This window comes from Sciurus vulgaris, assembly GCF_902686455.1.
Source record: "Sciurus vulgaris genome assembly, chromosome: 4".
In the NCBI taxonomy this organism is placed as follows: Eukaryota; Metazoa; Chordata; class Mammalia; order Rodentia; family Sciuridae; genus Sciurus; species Sciurus vulgaris.
The window spans coordinates 183,858,059-183,879,515 of NC_136464.1; the positions used below are offsets into that span (position 1 = coordinate 183,858,059).

Below are 21,457 nucleotides of genomic sequence, written 5' to 3' on the forward strand. Positions count from 1 at the left end.
GTACACACGTGTTCTGATGTATCTATGTAAAGATGTTCTGTACTTAAATGTCTATAAATAAATGCTCTGAGAATCAAACATAAAACTAACTTGAGTTTTATGATGCTGTTTCAATTCCAGTGGCTGGAATGCTACAAGTGTCCACAGACGAGTTGGCCTCCGCCTTAACTACTGACGTCCAGTACTTTAAAGGTAGAGCTTTCTCTACTCAGACTTTCATCTTGTGCAACTTGTGTTCTTCTTTAAAACATGGAAACCAAATACAGCTAGGCTTGCCCCCCGGGGTAAAGCTGTTCCTGTGAATCAATTGCCTGTTTGGCCTCCGGAAATGACTTCACTGCAAACCCTATGCTGCTGAGAGATCCCCTCAACCAACTGGGCACCCCTTCTGGTCAATCCATCAGCTTAGAAAGACGAAGCCGTCAATCCAAAAGGATTGACCCCCGTCAAATGCAGACCCTGGCACCTGTGGGGTCACACTACCCTCCTGAGCGGGGACCACCTTTCCCTCGCCTCCTGGGCCAAGCACAGTTGCCACTCACTGGGCACTGACGGGTATGGGCATGCTGCCACGTGCTTCTCAAAGATCATCACGAGGTGTGCGTGAACATTTCCATTTTAACCATAGATGATGGAAATAAGATTCAAAGAACGTAAATAGCTTTGAATGCCAAGTTGCTAGTGAATGGAAGCGGGATGAGGGCCTCATGCTACCTGACTCCCAGAGGCCTACTCGAGCTCTGTGCTGCCTGGGCCTCAGCTCACAGGCCAGGAGACCACCCTCCTGCCTGGGAGCCAGGGTGTTCCCTCCCTGTCCATCCAGACCTCACCTCCTGCTCTCCTGGGCTGCGTCTTGGCTTACTGTGGAGCGACAGCTCTGAGGCCGAGGCTCCTGGGCCAGGAAGGCCTGTCCTCAGCCTCCTCTTCTTTCTATTTTAGGAGACCTGATAATACGACGGCACACTATACAAATTGCTGAATTTTACCGAGACCTCCTGGCCAAGTCTCTGTATGGCCGCCTGTTTGGCTTCCTGGTGAACACCATGAACTGCTGCCTGCACAGTCCAGAGGAGCAGGGGCACAGAAGGTAGGCACCAGGGTAGCCGCCGGCTCTGCCCCCACCGCAGGAGGCTGCAGGACCCACTCTGTCAGGGGCTTCCTGGCACAGTGTGCCAGGAGCTGGGCTCCCTCCACGCAGCTCCTTCCAGCAAGCCCACTTTCCTCAAAGGGGTCAGTACTGCTCTTTAGAGGTGTGGGCCCGCCTTCCCACCCACCCTCCTGTTGAATGACTGAGTCCCCTGCTAGGCGCAGAGCTCACTGGCGCTCTCTGGAATGAAGGTCCACAGGCCTTTTGCACCAGGAAGCATAAACATTTTAGGGACCTAGGACGACCGTCTTAGGATATCTGAAGCTCTGGTGTTGCTGAGCGGCCCACGCCTCTCAGAACCAGCACAGTGGTGTGTGTGACTCTTCCTCTCTTTTCCTTACTTGGACTATTTGACAAGGGTCTCCAAGGTAACCGTCTTGGCTCATGCCCCTAATCACCTTTAAGCAGAAGCTTTTCAAGGCCATTTGATCTTCTAAAAAAATTATAGATTTCCATGGCATCTTGTCAATGGAAAACTTTGCTATATACTTATCACTGGTAATGACCTTGAACAGACAATTAAAAGGAGAATTACTTTCAGCAGTCTTCACAGTGTGCTTGTCTTTGAATGAAACCTTCTGAGAATTTCCTTTTTGTCCACATAGGCTTCTTTACCAAATTCCTGAAAACTGCTGCCTTCACAGGTTTCTTGGAAAACATTAAAACTACGATGTATTAATGGGAAAGTTCTCAAGTAAATGTAGTTATCTCAAAAGGTTTCAAGGACAAGGGAATACTAGGTTCTTATTAAAATGTGCACATTTAAAATTCCACTGCACATTGATAAGCATATTCAATACATGGGCTGTGCTTTAGGGTAGTTGTGGAATAATCTGTATTTCAGCAGAAGTACCTTAGTGTTCTGTGTGATGAAGGCTCTGCAGTTTGCTGTTATTTCAGTTATTCGTGATTTTCCTGGATGATTATTCATAGGATGATAGCAATGTGCTAAATTTACCAAATGAACCTTGCATAAAATTATTAGCAGCTTTGCTGAAGTTGTCATTGGGAAATTAATACTTAATTATTATATAAATTCAGCTGTACATACAAGCATTCATAAAATTTCCATTTGATATTTAAATATTACAGAGCCTTTCATTTATGTAATTAGAAATATTTGCACATGGTCTAGACATTTGAACAAGCACAGGCATGTGTACACCCCCTCCAAAGATGCAAACATAAATGGAGAAAAATATGGTTTCCCTTCAGGGGGTAAGACCACTTTCTTCACTAAACAAAGGAATGTATACAGGGATTAATGGGACATTGTAAGTAGAGGAACATCTGCTAGGTGTAACTTCTAAGAGGGATTCCTGTGTGGAGTCATGACTACTATACATCCCTTTCTGCTTCTTCTGTGAGTCACCCAAACTTGGATCTACATCCCCAAATAACGCACAGAAAGTTTGTATTCGCCATATTTCTAACTCACTGAGATTTGTGGGAAGCTGGAGGGTTTGCAAATTTAAAAGCCCACTTCCTAAGTCACTGAAAGTCTCAAAATTTGGATAACTATAGTCTTTCATTGTTTATCAATCTCTTGAAATGTTATAATCATGTCAGAAAGGTAATCAATCAAAAAATGTCAACCCTTTTGGTTAAAGTTGGCAGGCATGTTGGAATTGATGGTATAGACATGTTTTACATTTTTCTTTGAAAATTTTCAATAGAGACTAAACATAAACAGGTTCTATTCAAACTAGTAACAAAGGGAAAGCAAGAGAAGCCAGAGAGGAAAACTGTCCTCTCTTGAAACGATAGATTCGTTTCCTGGGTGACGGCAGAGCAGGGGAATGAATAATCCGTTACATGTCGAGCGGTTCTACCTCTCCCCTGAAGTCCAGGTAGCTGTCTTTCTAAGGGAAACCCTGGGGGTAGCCCAGGTGTCACTGGTGACCAGTTAACTAAGAGGAGTAAATGACTGCACTGTCATGTCAGGCCTTGGCTTCTAGGTAGCTGTCAGTTCTGGCCTCTACAGACTGGGCCACCTGGCCCAGCAGCTGCTGTCCAAGGACCACACTTAGGGGTCTCAGTGATTCAAGAATCAAAACAAACGAACACTTATTTATTAGGCCTAATTCAAAATGAGTTAGTCCAAGAAGGCAGAAAGGCATAATAATAATAGTAATAAGAAAGCAACACATGGACAATGTATTTTATTTCTTTAAAACTTTGTCGTTCACAAAGGGTATGCATATAAATCACCTTCAGGACACGTCCTGTTAAATGGCTAAACATGGCGTCTTACTGCTGAGGAAGCAGTGGTGCTGGGACCTCCTGGGAGGAGCCGCAGCCGCCCCCTCAGCTCTCTGCCCTCAGAGACGCCCACTTCAGAACCAGAGTGGCAGTGTGCCCGTCATTTTGGAGACGCTTCTTTTTCTACGCTGTCATCTTCTGAAACAGAGAGATCCTGTCTTGTAACTTTGCACAGGAGCGTCGTCACCGTAAGACACCGCTGCAAACTCGGGTGCCGCAGGCATGTCCCACACCGTGCTCCCCAGCATGCCCACATGTTGTCCGCCCCTCACGTGCTCCCTGGGTCTCCCTCGCCCGGCCCTCGCCTGTTCCTGGGCAGGTTCCTGGGGCGGGGGCCCTGCCCATTGTGCTCTGCAGAGTGTGAGAGATGACAGACAGCGCCCGTTTTCATCCCTGCATCTTAGTTGGCAGATAATTCCACGAAATACAGCAGAAGGGGTGAAATAGCAGTCCAGATGTTGGCGTTGACAGCTGGAACCGTGAACCAGCTGCTTCTGGCCACACCCCTAGAGTTAGGCTGACTTGCTTGCCGATTCCCTTGTCCCTGAAGTGGATGGTTCCAGGCGATCCTGCATGAAGAGCAGAGGCCATCTCTCACTCTGGGAGCCCAGGAAGGGAGTGCCAGAGCTCGCCTGTCCAGGCCTGCTTCCAGACCAGTGGCTACAGCATTAGGAGGCTGAGATGTTGTGGTAACGGAGCATCCTCTGTGCGGAGCCCCGGTGCCTGGCACGTGAGTCTTGGCTCAGAGCTGTAGACTGCAAGATGGAGGCCCAGCAGGAGGCTGGACTTCGAGATCCCTGTTGGAGTTGGTCCCTGTTTCCTAGTGTTTTTGAAAGCAGAGAACTCAACCTGACTGGTCACTAGATAAACAGAAGACCTCTGTGCTTCATTCACATCTTGCCATCAATTCACACCGAACTGATAATGTTTAATGACTAAATAAGACTTTAAATGATATTAGGTAATTTCAAAAGAGCAACTGATGAGAAAAGTTTGATGTGACTTCTCAGGTATCATGGGGTCCTCACACCTGTGTGAATTGTCAGCTGACTTGCTGTGCCCACTGTAGGCATCATCAAAACCCTGTGTAAACCACACAGAGCCACGTGCAGTTTCCTGTGACTTCGCACCTAGGCGGCTGGGAGCATGGCAGGCCTTGGGAGGTGTGGGCCTTCGTTCCATCCTCTTCCCTGGCTGGGTTGTCCTCATGACTCCAAAGATGTGCTGTGTCTCCAGGCAGACTCCATTCTCCCCAGGCAGCCTGGGGCCATGGGAAGTCCTGCTCTGCTGGCTCTCCTAGGGAGTCTCAGGAGGGCTGCAGGGCCTCTTCTGTCCCCAGTCTTCCTGTCTGACAGAAGCAGCAGCTGCACGTGTCTTTCCAGAGGTTAGAGCAGGGACAACAGAAAGTGCAGTGAGGTCGCCAACCCTGACTCCACGGGGTCTGAGAGGTCCCGTCCTGGGTTTGCCACGGAGTCTCCACGTATCCTCTGCAGAGGAAGCTGGAGAGACGAAGGTGAGTCCACGTGGACGTTTCTGGGCTCTGCTACTCTTCCACAGTTGGTTTGCCTCCTTGTCATAGAAATCCTTTTCCTTTCTGCGATCCTGGCCGGCTCTTTCTAATGTCATTCAAAGCTCACCCTTAAGTATTTTTTGTTCCATGAACTAATAAAATCACAAACATGGGGAAGAGAAAACTGGGTGGACACATTAACATCATCTCTGATCTGCAAAGAGCATACCGATAACAGTGTGGTGGTGGCGGGGAGCATGCTGCCTGTGCCCAGCACCACGTGGAGAGTCCTTCGCAGCTCTTGGGACGCACAGCTGCGTTCCGCCTCTTTGGGTGCAGAGACTTTAAACAAGATGGATTTGTGGTGGCCAGCACCTCCTGTGTCTCCCTCCCTTGGCACTGTAACCGCTGGGTGAGACCTTTCTGCCCCCAAGGGAGCTGCAGCTGGTCCTCTGCTCACTTTTCAATAAACCCCAGCTCTCTAAGTTCCCAAATACCCAGTACACGGGTGTCCAGGCCAGAGTCAAGGGTGGGGTGGGCTGTCCTCAGGATTGCAGGCTGCAGCACCCCAGCATGCACTGTGCTGCAGCTCCCACGGGAAGTGGGCCCAGAGCCCAGAGGGAGGCACTTGTGGAGCACAGGCAGTCCAGGATGCCTGGCTGCAGGAGGCACTGCTGGCACTTTCTCCTTGCTGCCTGGGTTCCTGTCGCAAGTATAAGAAATGGTCCTTCCCTGCGCCATGGTCCATGTGTGAGAAATGGCCTCCTGCCTGGGCTGGTTCCTTCCCTGGCTCTCTTGGCCCAAGGGACTGAGGCTGACGTGACAAGTAGAATGTGTCCGGAGAACAGCCTCTGGGTTGAGGGTGGAGAGGAGATTGGGAACCGGATGGAGATTGAGGAGATTGAGAAGTGGTGGACTGTCCAGTTGCCCACATTTAATAACTAATAAACAGAGGACGTGCTCCTAGCTGCATTCAGTTTTACACAGGATATTGCCATATGGTTCTGAAACGAGATGCATTGTTAGGGACCCTAAAGTGTAACAAGTAATAACTGAGGTCTTTCTAAGGAGATAAATAACATATTGCAGTCCCTAACATTGAACCTGTCTCATAATGAACAACTACATTTTACCAACCTCAACAGTCAATGTTCAAATTACAATTATTTTTCCTAACTTGAAGCCTGCATCAGAGTTTTGCAAGCAAATAGACAACTGGGCAGGTACAGGGTTATTAGAAACTTAGAATTCCTTGAATGTCTTCAGACACCAAACCTGTATTTATTTCAACTCATTTGCTTCATAAGTTCTGAATAAAAAATATAAATATACATATTCCCACATATGTAATTATATATATAATAACTTTAATATATTGCTCAGATATGCATGCCATATTTATATTTTATTATATTTATTGTTTACCATAAATAAAGATGTGGTGTACACATCTAAGAGTACTATATACATATCTAAGAAATATAACCTACAGAACATTCCCTTGTTTACTATAAGTAACACCTTAAGAATAAATAGATCGCTAGGCACAGTGGCGCATGCCTGTAATCCCAGTGGCTTGGGAGGCTGAGATAGGAGGATCAACGGTTCAAAGTCAGCCTCAGCAATGGCAAGGCACTAAATAACTCAGCCGTCTCTAAATAAAATACAAAATAGGGCTGGGGATGTGGCTCAGTGGTTGAGTGTCCCTGAGCTCAATCCCTGGTACAAAAAAAAAAAAAAAAATAGAATAGATCAAAGTTAGCAATACTCAAGGAGACTTAAAGTTCGGGATATAACTCGGTAACACAGCAGAGGGGTGTTGAAGGTATTACTCTCATTCATTCATTCAACTTTATCTGCATGACGGGATCCGCATTTTCGGCCAGTACCCTTTGACCTGTAGCGTAGTAAGTGAGCTGAGTTTTAAATATGTGCGTAGATTTTGTTCTGCTTTCCTTTTCACTTTCGGTCTCGTAAGGCTTCTTATATCCCCTCTGTCCTCTTGTAGTTGGCGTAAGCTGTTCAGAGCATCGCCATCAATTGCACGGAGCTTCAGGTGTCATTTACCAGGCCTCTCCTCTGACGCTGGTTACCAGAGCTCATCTGTTGCTCACGGTTGTCTGGAGGTCAGAGGAGACGGGTCCATGAAATTGCTATCACAGGGTGGACAGCATTGGCCGTGGCTCATAAGGGGACTTCCTGGCTACGTTTGTTTATGAAGGAGGGAAGGTCTCAAAACACGCAGACGGCCCACAGGCCAAAGCCCATGGCACAGTCCTGCCTCTTCCTTCAGCTGGCACTCAGTAATCTGGTTGTTCTAGAAAGTAGTAAGCAGAGGAGACAGTTTGTTTTTAGAGGTAGAAACATCGCTGTTCACCAGCACGGCGAAGGCCTTCGGGCCCTGTCTCACGTGCTTCACCTGTGGACCTGGGGGAAGCCAGGATCATAGATTTGCGTGGTTGGCGACCTGCAGTTTGCCTTCTCTCACACACGGGTGCAGGTGTTTGCAGCGTGCCTGACTAGAGTCCAGAGCACAGTGTGGTCTTCAGTTGTTACAAACGGAGGTCCGCATGGCGGAGAAGCTTCTGTCTCCCTATCTGCTGAAGTGTCTGGAGGGAACGAAATAACAGGGAGGGACACCCTACAATGGAGGGACAAGGGCCTGGTGTCCTGACATGGGAGTCCGTGGAGAGCAGAGAGCCATGTCCATAGAGAGGGATGCTGGGACACAGGAGCCAGGCTGGCAGTGAGGTGGAGGACGGAGGTCCGAGGCTGTCAATGTGAAGGTGATGACCTTCCCCTGGGAGCCGTGGGGCCGCCATCCTGTGGTCTCCTCCGTAGCTTAAGGTTGACTGTGCCATGGACCAAAAAATGTCACTTTTGAAATTTCTCAAACTATTTAATATCTCCTTTGCCACCTGCACATCTGGACTATGGATTTAAGTAGCAAAAGGAAATATTAAACAGAGGTGAAAGAATGTAGGGAAAACTATCTTAAGTCAGTGTGGACTTCCCTCGAGGTCCAGCAGAGTGCCATCAGCACCTCCCAAATGGCCCTCATGTCCCCAGCAGTCCAATTGAGGTTGTCGTGAAAGTTTGCAACCTAAGCAGCGTCTCAAAATTAGCGACTCGCCCTCCAGAATAAGCAAGAAGAATACATTCCAAAGGTCCTCTCGGCTTATTGGGCAAGTGGCCCTGGCCCAGCATCCCACAGCCCTACCAAAAGGGTCCAGATGAACATGGGGCATCTGCACTGACTCGAGTTTAGCCAGCACACACGCCTGTGACCCGACCCTCCAGAGGCTGGGTGGAGGATCGCAAGGCCAGGCCAACCTCCGCAACTTGGCAAGAGATTAATAGGGCTGGGGTGAACTCAGGGGTAGGGCTCCTCTGGGTTCAATCCCCAGGACTTCAGGAAAAGAAAAAGAGTTCCACAGCAATGGAGTGTTCTTCCCCAGCGTGACTCGCTTCTCTGCTAGGGCTTACCCTCCTGGCTTGAGGTGGGCCAAATATTTTGTGAGAAATTGGTATCGCCTGGAAAAATTCTACAGGCTGGTTTTTAAAAAGAGGCTATTGGCATTTTGGAAGATCAGCATTTGGCCTGAAGACCGTCTGCATCAGGGCACAGAGGGCGGATCCTTGCCTTAGCTCTGAAAGGGAGGTGGATCAGAGTGGATCAGGGGAAGCTGGTTCAAGTTCCCGCTTCCTAATTCTGTGCCCCTCTTTTGTTCCACTGAGGATCAGTTCCTGTGCTACTAGTTTAGGAAACTTGGTGTTTGGTGTGCTCACCTTGGTTGGGTTTCTGAAGATTTTACATATAAGGGAGGATTGTTGCTGCTCAAATTAAGTGATGGTCAGATTTCCTCTAGTTTCCATTTGTCGCAGGTTGATGCAATCAGGTGGCACTCTGCCTGCTCAGGAAATGTGTGGTGCTTCTCCACCTCCTCAGGTTGGTCATCCAGTGGGTGACATAAGCAGGCACCACACCTCTATGCAAACACAAACTCGTGGTTTTCCATACAAACACTGGGAAGTAGTTGACCCCCCATCCATGTATGTGGGCTGTGATCTTTTCTTAATTTATTGTTTAAATAAATTCATGCATTCTGAATTAACATCCTCTATGTTGTTGATAGTTTCCTGGTATTCCTGAGGATTTTTAAATGTAAGTAATTTTGTAATGATTTTCTAGTTGACTTTTTTTTTTAATTAAGGAATTCTCTTTTGAAATATTAGGTAAAATTTATTATTTTGAAGCCATTCATAAAATACCTACAAATATATGAATGGCATTGTTTAAATACTAACATGATGGTAAGTATATTAGTCTATTTTGTAAGAATTTTTTTTATAGTATTCTGTGTGTTTGGGGTATAAGTGGTTGTCAAAGTTCTTGCCCAAAACCAGAAATGTAGTTTATGAAGTGCTCTGCGGCTGCGGACCGGCCGCGAGGAACACCGAGCGTCCCTGGGTGTGGCGTGCCTGCCCGTAGGCACAGGTCTGCTGTAAAGACGTCACCAAGCATCTTGTGCTCCCCACGCAGGAGCCTTTGCCGTCAGTCCTGCAGCCAGGATTCCCATCCTTCCTGCACGCCTCTCCCGTGGCCTTAAGTACGGTAGCTGGAGGATGACGTCAGTGTGCTCGAGACCTCGGTCAGCGACTGTTTTACTGAAGTGTAATCAATATTCAGCAGCGCGCAGTAGGTCTGAGACCTAGGGATTCAGAGAGCACTGACGCTGTCATGGTACCAGGGTCACCATCTTGAGTTCTGCAGGATGCGAAGTCTAAAATTCAGGTCTGGGGGGTGGGTGTGTGTGGGTGTGTGTGTATGTGTGTGTGTGTGTGTGTGGTGTGTGTGGACTATTTTCTTCTCACATGATTTCATCAAGATGTTTTGTTTCTTGTTTTTAAATTAAATATGCTAGGTATGATTTTTAAAACAACTAGAGTGTTGTCATAATAGTAGTGAATTGTTCTTACCAGAGTGTAATTGGCTTATCTTTTTCAAGGAATTGAATTCATCGTGGGCAGGTCACCTCTTTCAGTAGAAGGGTGGCAGTCTGGCTGGGGTGTAACTCAGTGGCAGGGGCCTTGCCTGGCACACGTGGCGCTGTGTGTTTCATCCCAGCACCACACAAAAGAGTTTGAAAATGAACCTCTTCCAAGGGTGGCAGCCTTTGATAGCGCCTCAGGCTGGTGAGATGGTTTGTCACTGTGCCTTGGCAGTCTCGCCAGCACGAACATTCATTCCTCTGAAGGCACACAGTCTTGGGGACAACGTGAACACACTCCTGCCCTTCAGGAAGTCCCAGAGGTCTTGGGAGCTCTTCAGCAGGACTGGGGAAGAATACCAGACATACATCATGTCATTCCCAGGGTCTTGGCACAGACTCTGGCTTCCAGATCCTATTTCCCTCCATCCTGGCATCTAGATGGGGCCACAGAGAAAGGAAGCACATACTGAAAATCAGTGCTTGGTCTGGGGCCGGGGAATTGCAGAAAGTTTACAGAGATCATCATTAAAACCTTTCATGTAAAATGTGCCCTGTCTTGGTTTCGAAAGCACATTTCCATCTCTCTGATGCTTCTTCCACAGTGGTTCACCGAACAGTCTGTGAAGAATATGGTGCTCCCTGGTCCTGCCTTGGTGATTGGTGATATAAGATACAGTCTCACTGGGGAACGTGCTCAGAGCACCTCAGCAGCTCAGGCGCCCAGTGTCCGGCCCCTGGCTAGCCCCCAAAGCCAGGAGAGGAGTAATATCGTGGCCCTTCCAGTGACTTATCCCGGCTGGCACCCTCATCTCCCGTCTCTGACTTGTGTGCTGTGGAATCTGCCTGCGGTGTTTGCTCAGGCAACAACAAGAACCACACATTGCAGGCTTCCCTTAGATGGAGATGTGATTCTGGGCCGCCTCTAACTCCACTCTCCCGGTCCTATTGCTAGGAGCGCTGAGCCACAGTAGTCAAGTGGAAGGTGGGTGCTGTAGCATGGGCCCACGCTCCTGAGCCGGGCAGCTTGCTAAAATGCGGATTCTGCATGTCTTGTCACTGGGGTGGGATCTGATTTTTCACCGATAGCAAGTCCAGGTCATGATGATGCTGCAGGTTAGTGAGCCTCACTTGGTTAGCCAGACCCTAGACTGAATCCACACGGCTTCTCAGTTTCATGCTTTCGTACCTGGACTTCACAGCATATCACATGGTCATTACATGTGTGGAGGTCTGTGTGATTATATCTGTTCCCCCAATACACACAACAGCAACAACAACTGTAAAGCTGTGAAATTGTGTCACTCAAGTCTAGGGAGGTAGTGAGACCTCACCAGGTAGTTTAATGGAAGGAACTTAATTTAGGAAGCCAATTACAAAGGCACTGGACAGACTGCCCCACGTTAGACAAATGCCGAAAGCTGCCGTCCCTAGTGCTATGAGGACAAAGGAAGGATTGCTTTGTGACCTCAAGGTCTGAGTCACCTGGTGGTGGGGAGGTGGGCTGGGGGTGCATTCCAAGCATCCTGAGGCAGATGGAGTACTTGAGAGCAAAGAAGCCACATGGCTTTTCAGAACATGCACCCCCTTCTGTGCCGGAAGGGGCTGGCACCAGCATCCCCAGGACAGGTTCAGATGTTCTCTGCTCTGTGGACCAGCGTCCATGCCTCCTCCCTGAGCTGTGCTGACTGAGCACACTGTGGGGTGGACCAGGGCCCGGTGAGCACTGCAGAGCACAGCAATGGTGACATTGATTGATGTGTTTTTGCCAGACCACAAACTTCTCCTTTTGGACTCCGGAAACACACACGGGAGCCCTTGCAGCCCCTCAGATTTCCAGAATGCAGGAGAGAGAGTTAAGACTTGACCCACAAAGAGGACCAGGGGATCAAAAGCAGGAGAAAGAAATGTCCAAAGTGCATGCTTTTTTACTGCTATTTTGATAACAAAATTGAAGGTTAATTTCCCCAGGAAAACACCTAACCTTGTGATATATTTAACAGCACTGGAGAATCCTAAGTGAAATCTCTCTCTCTCTATCTCTATCTCTATCTCTATCTCTCTCTCTCTCTTTCTCTCTCTCATTTGATCTAATATTTAGAAGTTCAGAAAAGGACAGGACCAGCATCTACCCTTGTTTTACAAATACAAAACCTGGAGACAGGGTGAAACTTTCATTCAGCTGCGTATGAATGAATCTGGTTGAAATGTTTAATCTGGTTAATGTTTTAATTTACATACCAGCTTCAACTTCCTCCTGTACAGTACTTTATTGAAATGATTACAGAGGCTTAAACTTTCCAATGGGAATTATCAAAAAGATATCTAGAAATCAAATATCTAGAAAGAAAAGAATCTAGAAATCAGCTCATAAGTAATTGTTGGTAAAAAAAAATTTGATTATTGCCTTATTAATTATAATGAAAGTATTTAACTCTTAATAAAGGGGTTTATTTTATTAATTTTCAAATGCCTCATAAAAATAATACAACACCTGCTGTACATTTGTGAGAAAATGAAAATGGACTTATACAGTTTTTCCCATTTAATGTATAATAGCTTTATTATATGTCGTCTTTTATTCTTTTTGGAAAAGCTTTAATTATCAAGACGAGTACAAAGTGATATAGCAGGAACCCATCTACCTACTACCTGGAAGTAGCACTGTTCACCCGTCATAACTTTGGCTCTGGTTTTTATTAAGCTGAAAGAAGCGGGGACTCAGAACTACAAGTGGAGTTGCCTCTGTCTTGCTACTTCATCTCCTCCTGGCTTCCCCTCCCCGGAGACAACAGTGTAATTCATTTTGAAAATCTTCCACAATTTGCTTTTTCTTTTTTCCTTATTTCTCTAGCTATGGATTTTCCATAACAAGTGTAACACCCCGTGAATCTTTAAAGAAGTCTAGAAACGCTAGCACAGAGTATATGGTCTGTGCCTCCCTTTTCCAACCCCACGCAGTTTTTGAGGTTTAACTACATGGTTACTTCCAGAACTCGTTCATTCTCTTTCCTCGCTGCCTCAGTTCCCAGGGACAAGGAGGCCACGCTCTTGTCACCTGCTGAGGCACACATAAGTCTCCTCTGACCTGTCTCTCAGGTAACCAGTGTCTTGTGCTCGCACATGTCTTTGGAAGCACCCACTGAGGATTTTCCCCAGGGCACATACTTAGTGGCAGAAGTGCAGGGAGAGCATCAACCTGCATTTCTCTGATGAGGAGGAAAGTCGCGTACTTTGGGGAGAGCCCTGGTGCTGCGTGCACAGTGGTGCCGTGTGCACAGGTTTTACAGCCGCCCACAGTGGTTGGACCCCAGGGCCTCATTGTGGACCTTCTTTTCCTGCCCGAGGGTCATCTTACGTTCCCCAAAAGCCTTCAGATTTTCCACACATCAGGAACGTGAGGAATGGCACACGTGAGGACTTCATAGGATCCTGCATTTTTAGCCAGATGTTCAGTGCCTCCTCGCTGTTGCTTAGCAATGTGTGCACACTCCCATCCTGATTTTTAATCTAACTGTATCAATGATGTATTGTTTTAATGACCTAGTTCTTTTAATAAGTTATTTTTCTTATTTGTTTTGGTTTTCCCTGGATCTTCATTTTTATATTTGAATTTTATAATCACTTTAACTACTTATGAAAAATTCTTTTGGGATATTGACTGGAAACACATTTATTTATTAATATGGGGGAAATTGTCCCTTTTAGGCTGCTGATTCTTTTCTTCCACAAATACGATCTATATTTCATTTGTTATATTTTTTGTTTTTAATAACGTTCATAATTATTTTCTGTCAGTTTATTGCACATCTTTATTTGAGTTCTTTTTCTAGGTACTTAGTAGTTTGTATTGCTATGATGAATACCAATTTTCTATTACATTTTAATTTGTTTATTGTGATAATGAATCTTGAGTTTCCTTTGTTAGTCTTGTCTCTAGAAATCCTGCTGACTTTCCTTATTAGTTCTAATAATTTTTCTGTGGCATGTCTTACTATTTTGTAATGTACGTGGTCACAGGTATCTTTTTTTTTTCTCCTGCGTATCCTGTTTCTTCTTCTTTTATTGCATTGGCTAGCACCACCGGTGCAATGTAGAACATTTGTGATGTCTTGTTCCCAAATGAATGGCAACACTTCTGAAGATTTGCCGCTGACAATGTATCTACTTAGAGTCGCAAAAGAGATTTAGCAACTGAGACCAAACCCACTTTCTAAATAATTCTCCTTCTGCTCCATTTCCTTGCCAAAACACTCTTTTAAATGGATGCTAAGTTTCATCCAGTGTTTTTCTTTACCTATTAAAAAGATCATAGCAATTTTCTCCTTTTCCTTGCTTGTATGGCAGATTGCGTTGATGTACTTTGCGATGTGAGTTTGTTCTTCATTTATAGTGTAGACCCTATTTGGTCATAATATACTAGATTCTAGTTTGCATTTATTTTCATTAGTGAGATGAAATTCTATTTTTTTCTTATATGATTCCTTGCTTTCATATTTATATTAGAGGAAATGGGACAACTTTATTGTTCTTCCTCTAAAATAATTTGTACTAAAATAAATATAACATATCCTTTAATATCTGGTGAAATCTCTCAAAAATCTTCTAGGAGTTGGAAAGGGGATTGAATGTAATCAGACTGCTTTCTTTCTTTTTTGAATCAGAGATTTTAAACTTGATTATCTTGATCATAGCTTTTTAATGCTGTTTCAATTGATATTATTATAATCGTAGTTTGACAACTTCTGCATCCCTGCATATTGCCCAATATCATTAAGTCTAACACAAAACTTGCCTGTAAATTTTTTTTTCAAAAGTCAGCTTTTTGTTCTGTTGTCATTTTTCATGTTTACGTTATTTTGTTTCACTCATTTCTACAGCTCTATCATGACCTCTCTGATGTCTTTTGTTAATTTTGCTCTTCCGTCTTCGGAACCCTGGAGCTGAGTGTCTAGCTGAGCTTTCCAATGGTTCTCTCCAGCCTGAGCTGCAAAGGGCCCTGCGTGCCTCTTGGATTACTCCAGGACTTCCACATGTATTGTTTCCTTTCTGTTTGGATCTAAATATGTTGTCTTAAGTTGCTTCAGAAATAAACAACAAGCAGTTTGTCAGATCAGTACATCTGACACTCCATGTTTCCCCTCCTTCATCCAAACTCAGGGAATTTTACCATTAAATAATGGGACTTTTTTGATTCTTACAAATACAGGATGAGTGACTTCTATTTCTGTGTGGACTTACTTAAACTGTGCTGCTCATTGCCATGACAACTGAACCCTCGCAATTTAGCAAATATCTGAGACAAAACCTGCTTTCTAAATAATTCTCCTTCTGCTCCATTTCCTTACCAAAACACTCATATGTGTAACGATTTCCTGAAGAGCTAAAAACCTTTTCTCTGCAACTGTGCATTTATTTTTCATTATTTTGTGAGGCCATTTTTATTTTGAAATAGAAGAATCCAAATGAATAGAAAAGACTGTGGTTTTACCAAAGTATCTTACACAATATTTAAAAATTTAAAAAAAACTAGACAATAAATGGAAAATAGCAGTTAAATTATGCTGCTCTTATAAAATCACCATACATTATGGACAAAATCATGATTGAATTTGAAATTTAATCATAATATTTGTGAAAAATTGTTTCAAGAACCGTGCAGTTTATTGAACCAGAAGGAGCTGTGTTTTCTCACCTTGAGTACATGTTCCGAAGAGAGAGGGAGGAGACAGGCTCCTCAGATCCATGAGGATGTGACATTTCTGTTACCAAACAGGGTTTTTTCTTTTTGATTGTGACTGTTAGGGTCTTTGCAAAGATTGTTTGGGAGTCAAAGAGCGTCACACAATGTCTAAGAAATTCGGTGACATAGCGGCTGGTGACCCCCTCTGTTCTCCTCCTCCAGCTCTTTCTGGAGCCTCGCTCTTATGCAGAGACTGAGCCTGTGCGTTTTTACAAAGGCTGGAATCCACGTGCCACGTGGGCCCGCCCCGCTCCCAGCCCCGAGGGCACGCATCTGGCCTTCCCAGCAAGTGCCTTGTACTGCCTGGCAGGGGGCCCACGGTGATCGCCCGCTGTGCCCGTCACTGCCCAGTGGCCGTCCTGCTGGAAGAGTGATGCTGCAGAGGCGCTCAGGGGCCAGCAGAGTCCCAGGAGGCGCTGTCCCTGGGAAAGCCGCCGGGAGAGCTGTCTGTGCTGCTGCAGGAGCATCCTTCGCATCTCGCTTCCTCATGGAGGCGGACGAGTGTGCAGCCGAGGGAGGTTCGCAGTCTCTCACCTCTCTCACAGCGTCCTGTTAAAGCACATCCTCCTCACCCGCTGTCCGTCTGTGCCCACGTGACCTGTGGCAAAGGCACAGCTTTTTGGCTCTCGATTGTCGATTGTCCCCATAGGTGAGCAGGTCTGAGCAAGGGTGACAGTGTTGCATGGGCCACAAGGTCAGTGCTATTCTCTCCCTTCTTCACATGAAGAACCTCAGAGAGGTTAAGTAAGTGGTCTGGGTTTCACAGCAAGCACGTGATGGATTAGGGGTGTGAACCCCATGTGCCTAACTTTAAAAACCTGAAATTTTTCTTCAGGAAAGTGAGGAAAGGAACTTAGTTTTAAAGTTAAAATGATTTTTAATCAACCCTTTGAAATACAGGTAATCTCCTTATTTCCAATGAAAATTTTATCGGTGCTTTATAATTATGCACAATAATTTGATTCATTATGTTCTGTCCTACATCTGGCACAGGCTGCATCACGCCACATCGTACATCATCCACGCCCTATATCATGCCGAATCCTGCATTGTGCTATGTCCCTGCCTTATGCCCTATCCCTGCATCATGCCACATCCTATGTCCTGCCATATCCCTGCTTTATGACACATCCTGCGTCATGACGTGTCCCTGTGTTATGACGTGTCCCTACATCGTGTGTATCCCATGTTATGCTATGTTCCTACATGTGCATAACATACTTTGATCGCTGACTGTCCCCATATCCTTCCTCCCTCCTCTCTTCGTCCCCATCTGCTGCTTGCTCTGCTCCACTGTTCTCCCTTCTATTATTAGTCCAATTAGAATATTATAATTATATATTATACACCCATATGATTCACTGTAGTATATCCATACACAGACGAGGCATAACATGGAAGGTTTGGTCACCCAGTACTGTCCCATGCCAGCCCCTCTTTCCCCCCTCAATGGTCTTCCTCTTCACTGTTGGTTTTCCTTCTATTGTTGTGAGATTCCTTCTTCATTCCTTTATTTTTCTTTCCTCTCTGGCTTGCACATGTGAGAGAAAACATTCAATTCTTGATTTTCTTAGTCTGCCTTATTTCATTTAGCGGGGTGTTCTCCAGTTCCATTCTTTACCAGCAAATGCACACTTTCACCCTCTTCGGTGGTGAGTGAAACTTGTTCTGTATATGTACCCCATTTTCTTTATCATTTCATCTGTTGACGGGCACCTTGGCTGGTGCCATAGCTTGGCAATTGTGAATTGTGCTGTCAACTTTGGGATGCGTGTATCACTGTAATAAAATGAATTTAGTTATTTTAAGTAAATACTAAGGAGTGGGGTAGCTGGGTCATACGGTGATTCCACTACTGGTATCTTGAGGAATCTTCATACTGCTTTTCAAAGTGCTTGTACAATTTGCAGTCCCACCAGTCATGTGTGAACACATCCCCCACAGCCTCACCAGGTTAGTATTTGTATTCTTGATCGCCATTCCGACTGGACTGCAATGAGATCTTGATCTGCACTTCCCTGATTGCTAAGGATATTGACCACGTTGTCATATGTCTTTTGCTCATGTTTATTGCTTCTTTTGAGAAATGTCTTTTAGATCATTTGCCCATTATCATTAAAGTTAGTTATCTGTGAACTTGACAAGGCCCTGAGGGCAAGGCTGTTCTCCCTTCTTTTATGTCTGGGCTTTGCAAAGCTGGTGCTCAGTCCATGTTTACTGGAATGGTGAATGCTCTGATAAGTGACTGGAGCAAAGCCTCGCTTAAAAGCTGCTTTTGGAGAGGAGTCGTGCTAGATTGGAATGAATGGTCGCACTTCTGAACTATTCTCTACATAGTGCCCCCCCATGCGACTTTGATGCCTCCCACCTGCAGAGGTTTAGTTTGCTACCTCTCCCTTTAATCAGAGCTGGCCTCCTGATGTGCCAAGACCGGGCCCAGGAGCCTCAGCTGGCCCGTTGGAGGATGGGAGAGACCTAGGCCTGAGCTGCTCCAGCCAGGAGCTGGCCAGCTGGGAGGCGGTGGCCACAGCCCCCTAGACTTGTGGATGCCTATGGGGCTGCCCCAATGACACATGAACAGATGTCCATGTCACTGTTTGGGGGGTCTGAGTCTTAGGGTGCTTGGTTGTCCAACCACACCCACTTTGCTACCGGACTCTCTGATCCATAGCTCCTTGCAGCTGCTCTGTGGAACCACCAAGTTCCAGCCCTGCATTTATGTTTGAAGGCCAGTATTGAAAAGACAGTTCTCGGGCTGGGGTTTGGCTCGTGGTAATGTGCCCACCTAGCATGTGTGAGGCACTGGGTTCGATCCTCAGCCCCACATAAAAATAAATAAATAAAATAAAGGCATTGTGTCCCTCTACAAGTAAAAAATAAAATAAAAAAAAGGATCTGGGGACATAGCTCAGTTGGTAGAGTGCTTGCCTTAAAAGCACAAGGCCCTGGGTTCAATCTCCAGCCCTGCAAAAAAAAAAAAAAAGACAGTTCTCCATCTCACAATTGATTGGAGAAATTCTGAGGTGACCTTCTCGGACCATTGGATAATCAAGACTTTTTCTTTTTTTTTTAATTGTAAACAAATGGGATACATGTTGTTTCTCTGTTTGTACATGGAGTAAGGCATACCATTTGTGTAATCATAAATTTACATAGGGTAATGTTGTTTGATTCATTTTGTTATTTTTCCCTTCCCCCCACCCCTCCCACCCCTCTTTTACCTCTATACAGTCCTTCCTTCCTCCATTCTTGCCCCCCTCCCTAACCCTAACGCTAACCCTAACCCTAACACACTAACCGCTCCCACCCCCCATTATGTGTCATCATCCGCTTATCAGCGAGATCATTCGTCCTTTGGTTTTTTGAGATTGGCTTATCTTACTTAGCATGATATTCTCTAATTTCATCCATTTGCCTGCAAATGCCATAATTTCATCATTCTTTATAGCTGAGTAATATTCCATTGTATATATATGCCACAGTTTCTTTATCCACTCATCAACTGAAGGGCATCTAGGTTGGTTCCACAATCTGGCTATTGTGAATTGAGCAGCTATGAACATTGATGTGGCTGTATCTCTGTAGTATGCTGATTTTAAGTCCTTTGGGTATAGGCCAGGAGTGGGATAGCTGGGTCAAATGGTGGTTCCATTCCAAGCTTTCTGAGGAATCTCCACACTGCTTTCCAGAGTGGCTACACTAATTTGCAACCACACCAGCAATGGATGAGTGTACCTTTTTCCCCACATCCTCGCCAACACCTATTGTTGCTTGTGTTCTTGATAATCGCCATTCTAATTGGGGTGAGAGGAAATCTTAGGGTAGTTTTGATTTGCATTTCTCTTATTACTAGAGATGGTGAAGATTTTTTCATATATCTGTTGATTGCTTATAGATCTTCTTCTGTGAAGTGTCTGTTCATTTCCTTAGCCCATTTGTTGATTGGGTTATTTGTATTCTTGGTGTAGAGTTTTTTGAGTTCTTTATAGATTCTGGAAATTAGTGCTCTATCTGAAGTATGAGAGGCAAAGATATTCTCCCACTCTGTAGGCTCTCTCTTCACATTACTGATAGTTTCCTTTGCTGAGAGAAAGCTTTTTAGTTTGAATCTGTCCCAGTTATTGATTCTTGCTTTTATTTCTTGTGCTATGGGAGTCCTGATAAGGAAATCTGATCCTAAGCCGACATGTTGAAGATTTGGACCTACTTTTTCTTCTATATGATGAAGGGTCTCTGGTCTGATTCTGAGGTCCTTGATCCATTTTGAGTTGAGTTTTGTGCAGGGTGAGAGATAGGGGTTTAATTTCATTCTATTGCATATGGTTTACCAGTTTTCCCAGCACCATTTGTTGAAGAGGCTATCTTTTCTCCATTGCATATTTTTGGCCCTTTGGTCTAGTATGAGAAAATTGTATTTATTTGGGTTTGTGTCCATGTCCTCTATTCTGTACCATTGATCTACCTGTCTATTTTGGTACCAATACCATGCCGTTTTTGTTACTATTGCTTTGTAGTAGATTTGAAGATCTGGTATTGCGATACCCCCTGCTTCGCTCTTTCTGCTGAGGATTGCTTTAGCTATTCTGGGTTTCTTATTCTTCCAGATGAATTTCATGATTGCTTGCTCTATTTCTGTAAGGTACATCATTGTGATTTTAATTGGAATTGCATTGAATCTGTATAGCACTTTAGGTAGTATGGCCATTTTGACAATATTAATTCTGCCTATCCAAGAACATGGGAGATCTTTCCATCTTCTAAGATTTTCTTTAATTTCTTTCTTTAGTGTTCTCTAGTTCTCATTGTAGAGGTCTTTCACCTCTTTTATTAGATTGATTCCCAAGTATTTTATTTTTTTCGAGGCTATTGTGAATGGTGTAGTTTTCCTAATTTCTCTTTCTGAAGCTTCATCACTTATGTATAAAAACGCATTGAATTTATGAGCATTGATCTTATAACCTGCTACTTTACTGAATTCACTTACGAGTTCTAAAAGTTTTCTGGTGGAATTTCTGGGTTCCTCTAAATATATAATCATGTCATCAGCGAACAGGGATAGTTTGAGTTCTTCTTTTCCTATTTGTATCCCTTTAATTTCTTTGGTCTGTCTAATTGCTCTGGCTAGAGTTTCAAGGACAATGTTGAATTGAAGTAGTGAAAGAGGGCATTCCAGCCTTGTTCCAGTTTTTAGGGGGAATGTGTTTAGTTTTTCACCATTTAGAATGATATTGGCCATGAGCTTAGCATAGATGGCCTTTACAATGTTAAGGAATGTTCTCACTATCCCTATTTTTTCTAGTGTTTTGACCATGAAGGGGTGCTGTATTTTATCAAATACTTTTTCTGCATCTATCCAAATAATCATGTGATTCTTAACTTTTAGTCTGTTGATATGGTGAATGACATTTATTGATTTCTGGATGTTGAACCAACCTTGCATCCCTGGGATAAAACCCACTTGATCATGGTGCACTATCTTTTTAATATATTTTTGTATGCAATTTGCTAAAATTTTGTTGAGAATTTTTGCAACGATGTTCATTAAGGATATTGGTCTGAAATTTTCTTTCCTCGATGTGTCTCTGTCTGGTTTAGGTTTCAGGGTGATATTGGCTTCATAGAATGAGTTTGGGAGGGTTCCCTCCTCTTCTATTTCATGGAATACTTTGATGAGTATTGGAATGAGCTCTTCTTTAAAGGTTTTGTAGAACTCGGCTGAGAACCCATCTGGTCCCGGGCTTTTCTTTGTTGGTAGGCTTTTGATGACCTCTACTATTTCATTGCTTGAAATTAATTTATTTAAG

At 44.6% G+C, this 21,457-nt stretch overlaps 1 protein-coding gene across 4 annotated transcripts in view; it reads left to right on the forward strand.

Moving 5' to 3' along the window:
• The window catches only part of MYO16 (myosin XVI), a 551,974-nt gene that overhangs the window by 363,211 nt on the left and 167,306 nt on the right, over window positions 1–21,457 (forward strand). For all 4 annotated transcript variants that reach the window (XM_079137420.1, XM_079137419.1, XM_079137417.1 and 1 more), the window contains 2 exons: window positions 121–192; window positions 940–1,087. In XM_079137420.1, the coding sequence (XP_078993546.1) occupies window positions 121–192; window positions 940–1,087 (220 nt within the window). The remainder of the gene's footprint in view (window positions 1–120; window positions 193–939; window positions 1,088–21,457) is intronic.